The following is a 14,823-nucleotide window of genomic DNA, read 5'->3' on the forward strand; positions in this document are numbered from 1 at the left end:
ATTTTCGGCTGTCCCACGCCCGGAGGATTGTGGAGTGCGCCTTTGGCATCCTCGCCAACCAGTGGAGGCTCTACAGGAGGTGGTTACCATTACTGCCCTGGGTCTACTCATTCGAGTTGACAGCGTCACCATGGACTCTTTAAAGGCAACCTACCCAAAACTCTGCAAGGGCCTAGGCGACATCAGGCGTCCATACCACATCCAGCTCAAGCCAGAGGCCGTGCCATTCTCTTTAAAGACTCCACGGAGAATTCCCCTGCCTCTGATAGGAAAGGTGAAGGAGGAGCTCCAGCGGATGGAAGAGATGGGGGTCATCAGGCGCATCGAGGAGCCTACGGAGTGGTGCGCCGGCATCGTCGTCGTCCCAAAGAAGAACAGCCAGCAACTACGCCTGTGTGTGGACTTCACGGGCTTGAACCAGTATGTGTGTCGAGAGAAGTATGTCCTGCCATCAGTCGACCAGAGTCTAGGAATGCTAGCTGGAGCCAGAATCTTCAGTAAACTAGACGCGAACATGGGATTCTGGCAGATTCCTTTAGCTGAGGAGTCAGCCAAATACACAACATTTATAACACCCTTCGGACGGTATCACTTCCAGCGTCTTCCGTTTGGGATCAACTCTGCGCCCGAGCACTTCCAGCGTGTCATGGCGGAGGTGATAGATGGACTCGACGGGGTGGTCTGCCACATCGATGACCTGCTGGTGTGGGGAAAAGACCAAGAACAGCACGACGCTCGTCTCCATGCCTTGTTGAAAAAGCTTGAACAAGCAGGGGTGACTTTGAATGCAGACAAGTGCGAGCTCTCCAGGAGTGAGGTGGTGTTCCTCGGGCATGTCATCACCACGTCAGGCATCAGCCCCGATCCAGAAAAGACAGAGGCCATCAGGGACATGAAAGAGCCTACAAACGTGAGTGAGTTGAGGAGTTTCCTGGGGATGGTAAACCAGGTGGGAAAATTCATACCCCAGCTATCAGAGAAAGACAAAGCTCTCCGTGACCTTCTCTCAAAGAAGAACTGCTGGCTGTGGGGTGTCGACCAGGTGGCGGCTTTCAGGGTGCTGAAGGAAGCACTAATCTCTCCACCGGTCCTGGCCATGTATGACACGAGCAGGGACACCAAAGTATCGGCAGACGCTTCATCTTATGGACTGGGGGGTGTGCTTAAATACGCGTCATCGCTTGTATCCATAGATACACAGCTTTTATCTGTTGGCTCCATCATATGGCATCTGACACCTGAACGTCCTGGTTACTCCTACAATTTGCGAAATGAATCCGAGAGTGATAGCGCTTCTTGCCGTGGCAGCGGAGGTTGCGGACGATCCCCCTGCGCCTGTCGTGGTTGCCCGGAGGAGAGTGTGGGTCCACAGTATTAATCGTGGCAGGGGGCAGTACGGGGAATATCACCGGCTGTGCCAAGAGCTCCGCCTGGACGAGGATCGCTTCAAGGTCTATTTTAGACTCAACCGGCAGCAGTTTGAAGGAGTGTTAACGTTTATTGGGCCGACCATCGCCAAGATGAAGACCAATTATAGGGAGAGCATCAGTCCCGCCCAACGGCTTTGCATTTGTCTGAGGTGAGTAGCATAAACTGAAATGTGTCTTTGTAAATGAACACAACAGTTGGTATTTAACGTTAGGTCTATAGACCTAACGTTAAATACCAACTGACGTTAGGTCTATAGACCTAATGTTAATTACCAACTGTACCAATTTAGTTTTACTTTTTATTTAGTTGACTCAACTCCTGTTTATGTCTAAACAATATATAGCCTATATTGTTTAGACATAAACAGGAGTTGAGTCAACTAAATAGCGAGTCTGTCTGAGGTGAGTAGCATAAACTGAAATGTGTCTTTGTAAATGAACACAACAGTTGGTATTTAACGTTAGGTCTATAGACCTAACGTTAAATACCAACTGACGTTAGGTCGATAGGAGTTAACAGGAGTTAACGGTTTGGCTTCTTATTAATTCAATAAATTAAATTAATTAAAAGTTTTCATATTTAATTAATAAGAAGGCAAACCTTTATTAGCAGCTGTGCAGTTCTTTTTTGTTTTCTAATTAACTGAAGATAATGTAGGCTATCTTTGTTTATGTTGCAGGTACCTGTCAACTGGAGACTCCTACAGGTCCATAGCCTTCAGCTACAGTGTGGGGTTCTGCACTGTGGCGAGGATCGTGAAGAGTGTGTGTGAGGCCATATGGCAGTGTATGGTCTCCACATACATGCCTGTGCCAGGGGCAGAGGACTGGAGGAAGATAGCTGGGGACTACGAGAATCTGGCGGACTTCCCCAACTGCCTCGGCGCCATAGAGGGAAAACATGTGGTTATACAGGCCCCACTGTCTACTGGCAGCCAGTATTTTAATTATAAGGGGGCATTCTCCATCGTCCTTCTGGCGGTGGTGGATGCCCGCTATCGCTTTAGGGTCGTGGATGTGGGGGCCTACGGCAGGAGCAGTGATGGAGGCACGCTCTCGTCTTCGGCCTTTGGCACTGCTCTGCGGCTGGGGAACCTGGACCTTCCACCTGATCGACCCCTACCTGGAGCAGACCATCTGGGACCCCAGCCGCATGTATTCATTGGGGATGAGGCTTTTCCTCTGCGGAGGAACCTCCTGCGGCCCTACCCTGGCCAAAACCTGGGGGGAGAGCGGAGGATTTTCAATTTTCGGCTGTCCCACGCCCGGAGGATTGTGGAGTGCGCCTTTGGCATCCTCGCCAACCAGTGGAGGCTCTACAGGAGGGTTCTCGGCGTGTCCAGAGGTGGCAGAGAGCGCCGTGAAAGCCACCTGTATCCTCCACAACTACATGCGTTGGGATGGTGAGGGAGAGGATGGCCCCCGCACCCCAACTGTGCCATCACAGGGTGCAGTGCAGAGCATCCCCAGGGTCGGCAGCAACAACGCCTCCAGGGAAGCGGTCGCAGTGAGGGAGACCTTCAACTGCTATTTTTCATCTCTGCCTGGTCGAGTGACATGGCAGGATGGAATTTAGTTTATCATTTTGTATATATAATGATATATTTTTTATCATTTTGTATATATTTAAATCAAAAAAGGCGAAAAACCAAAACTAATAATAAAATTTCTTAAATCAATCTAACATTCATGTTGTACGCTGGATTACTTCTGAAGACAAAAACACACCTTTAACACCTTCATCATCATCAGAGCATTCATTATGTATCTACTACCTAATGTAATGAAAACAAAACAACATTGTCTTAGCATTAAAATGTTTAATTAACTGATTCATTAGAAAATGATTCCAAGATAGTATGTACACATTTGAAACATTTCTTATAGCTTGTACTAAATCTAAATAGAAAATGATTCCAAGATATTATGTACACATTTGAAACATTTCTTATAGCTTGTACTAAATCTAAATAGAAAATGATTCCAAGATATTATGTACACATTTCAAACATTTCTTATAGCTTGTACTAAATCTAAATAGAAAATGATTCCAAGATAGTATGTACACATTTGAAACATTTCTTATAGCTTGTACTAAATCTAAATAGAAAATGATTCCAAGATATTATGTACACATTTGAAACATTTCTTATAGCTTGTACTAAATCTAAATAGAAAATGATTCCAAGATAGTATGTACACATTTGAAACATTTCTTATAACTTGTACTAAATCTAAATAGAAACTGATTACAAATTTTATTGACACATTTAAAAAAATCTTAAAGCTTAAACTAAATCTAAATAGAAACTGATTGCAAATTTTATTTACACATTTAAAAAAATCTTAAATCTTAAAACTAAATCTAAATAGAAAATGATTACAAATTAATTACTCTCCAAACTCCACATCATAAAGGACCTGCTGCATCCTCATGCGCGCCTGGGCCTTTTTCTGGTTGGACAGCCTCCTCAATGATGGGACGAGGCTGAGCATAAAATGCTCATCCTCCTCCAGAGCCGGTGTATTCTCCTTTTCTTTTTCGAGGGAGGACAGGATTGATTGCTGGAACACAGACAGCGGCTGCTCCAGCTGTCTCCTGCGTGGTGGTGGAGGTACAGGACGCAGCGGTGTGACCAGAGTCACCGTAGAGGTAGTGGGAGGAGATGGAGGAGAGGTGTCCACAGCGGACTCTGATAGGCTGGGAGAGGGAGGAGATATCTCCTCTTCACTTTGAGCCACCACCTGTGAAAGAAAGCATACATTTGTTTGTTTAAAATGTGCAAATTAAAATGGTGAATACTTATAAATATCTCTGCATCTGGCTTCACCCAACAAAAACCTTAAGAACACTAGTATGTTAGGGTATGTTTTTAGCATATGTTTTAGGCTACTATAGCTTTTGTTATAGGCCTACCTCTCGTTGGGGAGACATACTGGGCGCTAGCAGGGCCAAGATCTCCGGTGCTATTTCCTGCCGGCTATAATCTCCCTGCTCCATATTACTAGAAGATACCCTCTCCTTCACATGGAGCTCCAGGAAGCCCATGATCGCCATATACTTCCACCTCTTGAAAGAGGTGGCACCGGCCCCACTTTTCTTCCTGTCCCTCTCTGCCTTCCTCTCCCTCAAATATTTATCCCGCAAGTACTTCCATTTCTTGCGGGACACTTCAGCTGTTGATACAAGATTACGTCTCTACAATTAGCAATTCACACAACCTACAAGGTTAATATCAAGCCTACCTATCAGTAACGTTAATACGAACTGCCAAGTTAACGTTAATACTAACTGCCAAGTAAACGTTAATACTAACTGCCAAGTAAACGTTAATACTAACTGCCAAGTACGGGTGGCAGTTTGTACCTAACGGCTAATAGTTAAATGCGATAATATCATTATTAAACATGATAATAATATAAATAATTAATAAATAATTCTCACCTGTAACGCCCAGCATAGATGAAATGTCTCGCCAGGCCTGGTTGCGTTTTGTTAGGTAGTGGTAGGCCTTCAACGTGAGGTCGTACAGGACCGGACACTCGCTCACAGCTGTTATCAAGCTTTCGTCCGACATGTTTCAGTTTGTTTCAGTTTGAGTTCGGTTTATACTTTTAGCCTTGCCTCATCCTCGATTTTGATTGGTCGTTCAAAAAAAGCGCCGATGACGTGAAGCGCTTTTCTTCAAAAGTTCAACTTTTTTCAACGGGGGCGCGCGTCTAAAAGCGCGAGGCGCGTGGAGCGTTTAAACGCTCCGGCCGGCTTTTTAAAAGGCGCGCTGCTTGCGCGTCCTGCCATAGAGAATGCATTGCAGACCGGCGCTCCGTCTTTTAAAAACGCTTTTGGTGGACACAGGCCCTTATACTACCAAAGAAGTGTCGGGCTACTTTTAGCCTTTTAAATGGTTTAAAATAGTGATTTAGTATTTAACATAACCACTGCCCCCATTGTGGTGTATCTGAATGCAGTACATTAAGGGTTAATGTATTACGCGGGTTACGTTACAGTCAACCAATAGGATTATGTGTGTGTGGTCACATGATGCTGGGTTCGTGCGTCTTCATGTTAGTTTAATAAAGTGCCTGTAATGTCAAGACACAGTTGTCCGCGCTGAATTAATATTCCTCAAATAGAATATACGACATGGTGTCAGAAGTGCTGTGTCTATGACCCGAAAGAAAAAGCACAGGACACAACGGTCCACGGCGACAGAGACAGAGGGAGAGACATTGGTGGATGTTAAGAGCGAACAACGTGAGGGAAACGTTAACGTGCAACAAGCGAGCATGGCGGCTAGTGCACCAACTGCTACATTCAACATCCAGCCACCGGAGCCCTTTGATTTCAACAAACCGCTCGATTGGACAAAATGGATCCGGAGGTTCGAGAGGTTTCGGCAAGCGAGCAACTTGACTACGAACTCCGAGGAAACTCAGGTTAACACTCTGATATATTGTATGGGGGATGAAGCCGACGATGTATTGAGAGGATTAAAACTGAGTGATGCTGACATGAAAATGTATGACAAAGTAAAAGACGGATTCCGGGATTTCTTTGTTGTGAAGAAGAATATTGTGTTTGAACGTGCATGCTTCAATATGCGAAAACAAGAACCAAATGAGACTGTCGAGGCATTCGTCACTGCCCTGCATGCTTTAGCAGAACACTGTCAATATGGGGACTTGCATGATGAACTCATACGAGATCGGATCGTAGTGGGGCTTGCAAACACCAGACTTTCTGAACGCTTGCAGATGGAGGAAAAACTGACTTTGCAAAAAGCCATTGATATGGCAAGACAGTCTGAAGAAGTCAAAAAGCAACAGAGCACACTTAGGGGTGACGCTAGCAGTGTGATGCAGATGGAGGGGAGCTCCATAGACAGACTGATAAAAAAGGGACAGCAATATACCAACTGGAAAAGCAGCGGCGCACATTCCCGCCAACACACGCAAGGCAGAGACAAAGGCATGCAGCACAGCGCCCAGTGCTACAAGTGTGGGGGGCCTTCTCACGAGTTTCCCGCCAAGTGTCCCGCCAACGATGCAACCTGTCGGGGCTGCGGAAAAAAAGGCCATTACCAGCGTGTCTGCAGAAGCAAGTCTGTGGTAGCGTACATTGAGGAAGAAGAGGGGAAAAGTTTCTTCTTGGGCTCTGTGTCATGTGAAAACAACATGTGGGTGGCTGATGTGCAGATAAAAGGGAAAGTGCTGAAATTCAAACTTGACACCGGCGCAGATGTAACCGCCATTTCGGACAGTGACCTGAAAGACTTGTTCCCGGGGGCACAAATGCCTGTCCTCCACAAGCCAGAGAAACCCTTGCTGGGTCCAGGAAAGATTCAGCTGGAGGTAGCTGGCTATGCAAAAATGCAGCTGACTTACAAAGCCAAGCAGACAGAGGAGAAGGTCTATGTGGTCAAAAACCTGAGCACACCTTTGCTCGGGCTACCGGCCATTACTGCCCTGGGTCTACTCATTCGAGTTGACAGCGTCACCATGGACTCTTTAAAGGCAACCTACCCAAAACTCTGCAAGGGCCTAGGCGACATCAGGCGTCCATACCACATCCAGCTCAAGCCAGAGGCCGTGCCATTCTCTTTAAAGACTCCACGGAGAATTCCCCTGCCTCTGATAGGAAAGGTGAAGGAGGAGCTCCAGCGGATGGAAGAGATGGGGGTCATCAGGCGCATCGAGGAGCCTACGGAGTGGTGCGCCGGCATCGTCGTCGTCCCAAAGAAGAACAGCCAGCAACTACGCCTGTGTGTGGACTTCACGGGCTTGAACCAGTATGTGTGTCGAGAGAAGTATGTCCTGCCATCAGTCGACCAGAGTCTAGGAATGCTAGCTGGAGCCAGAATCTTCAGTAAACTAGACGCGAACATGGGATTCTGGCAGATTCCTTTAGCTGAGGAGTCAGCCAAATACACAACATTTATAACACCCTTCGGACGGTATCACTTCCAGCGTCTTCCGTTTGGGATCAACTCTGCGCCCGAGCACTTCCAGCGTGTCATGGCGGAGGTGATAGATGGACTCGACGGGGTGGTCTGCCACATCGATGACCTGCTGGTGTGGGGAAAAGACCAAGAACAGCACGACGCTCGTCTCCATGCCTTGTTGAAAAAGCTTGAACAAGCAGGGGTGACTTTGAATGCAGACAAGTGCGAGCTCTCCAGGAGTGAGGTGGTGTTCCTCGGGCATGTCATCACCACGTCAGGCATCAGCCCCGATCCAGAAAAGACAGAGGCCATCAGGGACATGAAAGAGCCTACAAACGTGAGTGAGTTGAGGAGTTTCCTGGGGATGGTAAACCAGGTGGGAAAATTCATACCCCAGCTATCAGAGAAAGACAAAGCTCTCCGTGACCTTCTCTCAAAGAAGAACTGCTGGCTGTGGGGTGTCGACCAGGTGGCGGCTTTCAGGGTGCTGAAGGAAGCACTAATCTCTCCACCGGTCCTGGCCATGTATGACACGAGCAGGGACACCAAAGTATCGGCAGACGCTTCATCTTATGGACTGGGGGGCGTGCTCCTCCAGAAATGGGACAGCGAATGGAGGCCGGTAGCTTACGCATCCCGCTCACTCTCACCCACTGAGCAACGCTACGCGCAAGTAGAAAAGGAGGCCCTGGGTCTAACCTGGGCATGTGAGCGCTTCCGGGACTTTTTGTTAGGAAAGCACTTCTGCCTAGAGACTGACCATAAGCCGCTCCTCTCCTTACTAGGCGCACAAGCACTCGACCTGTTGCCACCAAGGATACAGCGCTTTCGAATGCGGCTCATGCGCTACTCCTATGACATCGTGCACGTTCCTGGAAAGTCACTCTGGACTGCTGACACATTGTCACGTTCACCTGTACAGAAAAAAATGACCGCAAATGACACTGAACTGATGGAGAGCACGAACATTTACGTGGACTGCATTGTCAACAACTTACCTGTCAGTCCCACGTTCATGGACACACTCAAAGCACAGCTGGAAGCTGACAGTGTATGCTCTCGTGTCATGAAAATGTGTGCAGACGGATGGCCAGATCACGCACAGCAGGAACCACTCCTGAAACACTTCTGGCCCGAGCAGGCTACACTCACAGTACAAGATGGACTGTTGCTGAAAGACACACGTCTGGTCATTCCAGCAGCAATGCGGAACGATGTGCTGGACAGACTGCACGAGGGCCATCAAGGGGTCGTGAAGTGCAAAGCACGTGCCCGTCAGACTGTGTGGTGGCCTGGGCTGGGACATCAAATCACAGAGATGGTGCTCAAATGCAGAACGTGTCTGCAAGAGCGCCGCAATCACAGTGAGCCACTCATGCCGTCAGACTGCCCCGAGCGCCCATGGCAAAAGCTGGGGGCCGATCTCTTTGAACTGGGGGGAAAAACTTACCTGCTCGTCGTTGATTACCTCTCCAGGTACGTCGAACTTGCCCTGCTGACACACACAAAATGCAATGATGTGATTAACCATCTGAAATCGATGTTTGCCAGACACGGCATCCCGGAGGTGCTCATGTCTGACAACGGCCCTCAATTCTCCGGCCAGGCATTCGCTTCCTTCGCCTCTGCATATGGGTTCAAACACCTTACCAGTAGCCCCAAATTCCCACAAAGCAATGGCGAGGCTGAGCGAGCAGTACAGACCATAAAGGGTCTGCTGAAAAAGGCAACTGATCCGTACATGGCTCTGCTTGCATACAGAGCCACACCTCTTCAGAATGGATACAGCCCGGCCCAGTTGCTCATGGGTCGACGTCTCCGCACCACAGTGCCGACACATTCCTCTGAGCTGCAACCTACACTGCCCGACCGCAACACTCTGTTCCAGAAAGAAGGGGAGAAGAGGACGTCAGATGCTGCAAACTTCAACAGGCGACATCGTGCAAAGCCACTCAGCAGCCTGTCTCCAGGTCAGGAGGTGTGGGTGACTGACACAAAAACACCAGGGACTGTGATCCAGAGTCACACCTCGCCGAGATCTTACCTTGTGGATGCGCCACATGGGGTGGTAAGACGCAACCGCCTGCATCTTATACCACTCCAGTCTCCGTCACGAGACGAGGCTGGACAGCAGCAACAGGAGCCACTGCCGGTCCTAGAGCAGGGTGACACTCCACCTGCTTTGGGGTCTCCTGTTCCCTCTCCTGGGGTTTCCACTCCCAGAACCAGGTCTGGGAGAGCAATCATACAGCCCACTAGACTGAACTTATAAGTGGCTGAGAAAAGAAAAAAAAATGTTCAATGTGAAAAAAAAGAGTTTGTCATATGTTCATGCTGAGCAGAAAATGTTTTTCCAATGTACCAGTTTTACAGGGGAGATATTTACTTTAGAAAATAAGTTGGAAAATTTTATGTTTAGAAAGAGTATCAGTTTACCAGGATTTGTTTAACCCTGTTTTCTTTCACAGGTTTTGATGGACTTTGAAAAAAATGTGTTTCACATGTTCGTAAAAAAAGGGAGATGTTGTGTATCTGAATGCAGTACATTAAGGGTTAATGTATTACGCGGGTTACGTTACAGTCAACCAATAGGATTATGTGTGTGTGGTCACATGATGCTGGGTTCGTGCGTCTTCATGTTAGTTTAATAAAGTGCCTGTAATGTCAAGACACAGTTGTCCGCGCTGAATTAATATTCCTCAAATAGAATATACGACACCCATTGTTCCAAGTTTATAGCGTTTTGATAGAATCGGCTAAAAACAGCCAACTGCCAACTGAGAAGCAGCTTAAATAGCCTTTATAGCGTTTTATAGCGTTTTGATAGAATCGGCTAAAAACAGCCAACTGCCAACTGAGAAGCAGCTTAAATAGCCTGCTTCTCCACTCATTCGGGGCTCTCTCAGCCATGTTGCTCGTGCTTTGAGGGAGCGACGGAAGCCGGGAGCGGGAGCCATGCTGACCTCACCGACGGACCGGACCTGGAGATCCCTCACCCTTTTTACCCCATAAGTGGAAGAACTTTCGTTGTCTTTTGTTTTACCTTTTTTAAGTGGTTATACGCAATAAAAACCGTTGACCCACACCCTATTTGGTCCGTCTCCTTCGGGAATCTCAGCTGCCGACGATCGGGGTTGCCACAATACGTTCATTACAAATGACAAACATTGCAAATGATCGGTGGTGCATTTATTTGACAACATTGGATCCCGCAAGAGCTTCTCACCGATAGTGGCAGTATCCCTTCCACCGGTAAACAAATGTTTGTGCGCCACCCTAAGATGCATAAAATCCTCTGTTTGCTGGGCTGACCCTAAAAAAAAAAGATTAAACACAAACATAAATAGGTATACATAAATAATGTAATCTTGTGAGCGAGTAAATGGACATTGGTGACAGTGGTTTTTAACACCAGCTACGTCCATGCAAAATATAGCAACGTATCATTAAGTTGCAAAAACGTTTAAAAAATGGCACGGGTCTTTAAGCTTGATTATTTGCATTAACATGATGAATCTATAAAAAACAATACGGCACAAAATATTTCTGAAAACTTTAATACAACTTCACTTACATTTGATGTGTACTGCTTTCCCTCTGCCATTTTTAATATCCCGTGCAGCGTGTGAACGCAGAGGATTGTGGGTAGTTTTACCTCGTCTAGGATCCAGCTATGCATCCTTGAAAAATCTCGGAATACTCAAAGACAAAGGATGCGAAAATGGCGCGAATTTCAAGTGTCCTCAACATTGGAACAGTGCTTGTCGCTGTTCTATGACGTAGCGTCCTTAAAAAGGCGGCCGTTGAGCATACTTCCTTGACATTGGGAAACAGCCACTACCATCAGTAGATCACCCGTCGACGCCATTTTGTTTTTAAGACTCGATAAGTAGATTGGCGAACACAGAGGCCGTTTCTCAATTCGCGTTCTTTTCTGTACTTGTGTGCTTGCGTTCTTGTGAAACTTCATCAGTCGTAGCCCAAGTACTGTTCCAATTCAAAGTACGCATCAGGCGAAGTACTGTCGAAAAAACCGGAAGTGTTCTTGATGTGTTCTTAAATTGGCCGAAATATCGAGCCTGCATCGATGGTGACTTGTGTGTACTTGGGACCATTAAATATCCCAGGATGCATTTCGCATTCCTGTTTTAAAATATCATTGTGTAAGCTATAAAATAGGCTATATAGGAACATTTTAAAAGTATAAAAAAGATGGAGGCCTATTCAACATATTTACATACTATTATTTTAAAATGAAAGAGGGGTTTTGTTTTATATAATTTGTATATATTGTATAAGTCGCTGAAGGAGGAAACCCATCGCAACGGAATTCCCGGTCGGATCCATCTGATCGTGTGTGTGTGTGTGTTTCTATTCTATTCTCGCTCGTTCATAATTCTTATATCAATAGCCTACTCTCCAATAATATAATAATAGGCTATATCTGAAAATTGAGAAACGGCAATCTCATACAATCTTTTTCAAGTCACTAATTGTTTATATGTAGGGTACAGCTGGCTTGCCGTGTGAATACGAATAATTTTTCATTTATATTCATTCAAAATATTAATATAGCCTACTATTTTAAAACTAAAGAAGCTGGTGTTTTGTTTTATATAATTTGTTTATATTGTTCAGTAGTTATATGCCTATTGCCTACATGAGGCCGTAGCACAGTTAACAGACGAGCTGAGCTGGTGACGTCATCGAGTCCGCTGCTGTTCCAATTTTAGGTGCGTACTCCCGTCCTCGAAAGTGTTTACTTGAAGTCCGGACTGGCCAAGTACGAACTTCCAAGTCCGCGAGTACGTAGTACGTGTACTAGGAATTGAGAAACGGCCAGAGCTTGCGTGTTGCTGACGGCTGTCACAATCTCTGTGTTCGTCAATCTACCTATCGAGTCTTGAAAACAAAATGGCGTCGACGGGTGATCTACTGATGGTATTGTGTGCATAAAATGTCCTTTTTAATAAACAATCTGTACACTCACAAAGTTCTCAATGCCTCGTTTTATATGTTAATACCCTTATTATACTACCAAAGAGGTGTCGAGCTACTTCTAGCCTTTTAAGTGGTTTAAAATAGCGATTTAGTTTTTACCATAACCACTGCCCCCTTCGTTCCAAGTTTATAGCGTTTTGATAAAATCAGCTAAAAACAGCCAACTGAAGAAAGCGTCTATATGGGTTTTTTGTGCTCCAAAATGAACGCTTCAACTCGTTATCATACAAAACATATCCCAAATACATTTTACCCCGGAATTTCCCTTTAAACCGAAATCTTCCATTGATAAGCATTTTGCCACCGCGAAACATAACTACAGAACTGCAGGCAGGACGTCAGACGACGAGACAGATCACAATGTCACAGGCTGTTGCATCCAAGTAAATTGCCAGCGTGGAAAGAATCAATAATCTATTATTCATAGGACCATTTCTCAGTGTTTTTGTTCTTTTAATTAATGTTTTTTTCAGTAATAACTTAATATTTAACAAACTACTCTGGGAAGATTGCAGTAACATCAGGAAAATCCCAACTTTTATCGCAACTTTAACTTCCTCTCGCACTGTATTCGCAACAATAACATTGAAAAAGCGGTAACCCTTCCTTTTACAGTCCCCTAATTACTAGGTATTTACCCGGTACATACATGGTAAATTATAGTGTATTACTGGGTAATTACCACTGGTAATAAGAAGGTAAATACAGAGGTAGTTACCCGGTAAATACATGGTAAATCATAGTGTATTACTGGGTAATTACCACTGGTAATAAGAAGGTAAATACAGAGGAATTATCCGGTAAATTGTAGTGTATTACTGTGTAATTACCACTGGTAATAAGAAGGTAAATACAGAGGAATTACAGCTGATGTACCAAGTAAAACCTCCACTATTACCCATCAACTCAACTAAGTAGTGTGTAGTTGTAACTGTTTCAGGTTGGTAATAACTCCGATATTGTGTACTTCCTAGGAAATTAGGCAACCGATTCTTAGAAACAACTATTATCCAAGGTTTATGTTGGTAACAGCCCAAATTTAATGATGTACTATCTAGAAATTAGCATAGTACACAATAAAATACTTTTTCTTAGTTATTATTCGTAGCTACACCCATTTAGAAAGGGTTTATTCGATTTACCACTATGGAATTACTTACCTGGTAACAACCTCTGCAGGAACAGTTTTCCTCTAGTGTTATGGTACATCTTCTTAAATACTGGGTACAAAGCCGTTTGTTTCCATGGTATTACCAGGTTCTTACCATATAATTTATAATAGATACATTCCATTATCCATGCAGTCAACACAAACTTGTACCATGTACGTTCTGCGACGTTACCAAGTAAAACACGACAATTTACCCAGTAATTAAGCTGAAACTGTACCGTAAAAGGAAGCCTTGTTTGTTTCCATGGTATTACCAGGTTCTTACCATATAATTTGTAATACATTATTCCCTTTTCCATGCAGTCAACACAAACTTGTACCATGTACGTTCTGCAACGTTACCAAGTAAAACACGACAATTTACCCAGTAATTAAGCTGAAACTGTACTGTAAAAGGAAGCCTCGTTTGTTTCCATGGTATTACCAGGTTCTTACCATATAATTTGTAATGCATTATTCCCTTTTCCATGCAGTCAACACAAACTTGTACCATGTACGTTCTGCAACGTTACCAAGTAAAACATGACAATTTACCCAGTAATTAAGCTGAAACTGTACTGTAAAAGGAAGACTCGTTTGTTTCCATGGTATTACCAGGTTCTTACCATATAATTTGTAATACATTATTCCCTTTTCCATGCAGTCAACACAAACTTGTACCATGTACGTTCTGCGACGTTACCAATTAAAACACGACAATTTACCCAGTAATTAAGCTTTAACTGTACTGTAAAAGGAAGCCTCGTTTGTTTCCATGGTATTACCAGGTTCTTACCATATAATTTGTAATACATTATTCCCTTTTCCATGCAGTCAACACAAACTTGTACCATGTACGTTCTGCGACGTTACCAAGTAAAACACGACAATTTACCCAGTAAATTGTCTGTGGTGAATGCCATGCAGCAATCTGCCTATGGGAGCATCTTTGTGGTCATTCGCAAGCCAATGAGTCCACTCGATGAATGAGAGATGACTCTTTAGTGTCTTCTCTGTGAGGTATCCCTGCAGTCTCCACATCTGGGATTTGAAGGCTGACCAAGACCTGACCAGGTACCTCCAAATCTCCCCTTCAAGAATCAGAAGACAAGAAAATTAACATTAGGACTGTCAATTAATGAACATTTCTAGAACATGTAGAACTCAAGGATTATTTTTTTTATCAGTTAAGAAAGGATACTGGAACTCTGGCCATTGTGTTTGGTCATATTGAAAAGAGAAAAAGGCATAGCCATAAATACAGTTAATAGGACGAGAGGGGACAGGCAGTTAGCTCCGG

At 44.8% G+C, this 14,823-nt stretch overlaps 2 protein-coding genes across 2 annotated transcripts; both read left to right on the forward strand.

Moving 5' to 3' along the window:
• The first annotated feature begins 1,186 nt into the window (after window positions 1-1,186).
• On the forward strand, window positions 1,187-2,837 carry LOC130404230 (uncharacterized). Its single transcript, XM_056608877.1, has 2 exons — window positions 1,187-1,579; window positions 2,111-2,837. The coding sequence occupies exons 1-2, from the start codon at window positions 1,272-1,274 to the stop codon at window positions 2,835-2,837; spliced, it is 1,035 nt and encodes a 344-aa protein (XP_056464852.1). The 5' UTR covers window positions 1,187-1,271.
• A 2,548-nt stretch (window positions 2,838-5,385) lies between these two features.
• LOC130404198 (uncharacterized protein K02A2.6-like) lies at window positions 5,386-9,757 on the forward strand. Its single transcript, XM_056608844.1, has one exon. It carries the CDS (start codon window positions 5,598-5,600, stop codon window positions 9,642-9,644), a length of 4,047 nt encoding a protein of 1,348 aa, XP_056464819.1. The 5' UTR covers window positions 5,386-5,597; the 3' UTR covers window positions 9,645-9,757.
• Window positions 9,758-14,823: the final 5,066 nt, after the last annotated feature.

Source organism: Gadus chalcogrammus, chromosome 15, assembly GCF_026213295.1.
Source record: "Gadus chalcogrammus isolate NIFS_2021 chromosome 15, NIFS_Gcha_1.0, whole genome shotgun sequence".
Classification (NCBI taxonomy): domain Eukaryota; kingdom Metazoa; phylum Chordata; class Actinopteri; order Gadiformes; family Gadidae; genus Gadus; species Gadus chalcogrammus.

Excerpts from the sequence above, each read along its gene's own strand:
- LOC130404230 (XM_056608877.1), top strand. The coding sequence starts at position 1,272 with ATGAATCCGAGAGTGATAGCGCTTCTTGCCGTGGCAGCGGAGGTTGCG. Across the intron at positions 1,580-2,110 it reads CGGCTTTGCATTTGTCTGAG|GTACCTGTCAACTGGAGACT; the intron begins GTGAGTAGCATA and ends TTTATGTTGCAG.
- LOC130404198 (XM_056608844.1), top strand. The coding sequence starts at position 5,598 with ATGACCCGAAAGAAAAAGCACAGGACACAACGGTCCACGGCGACAGAG.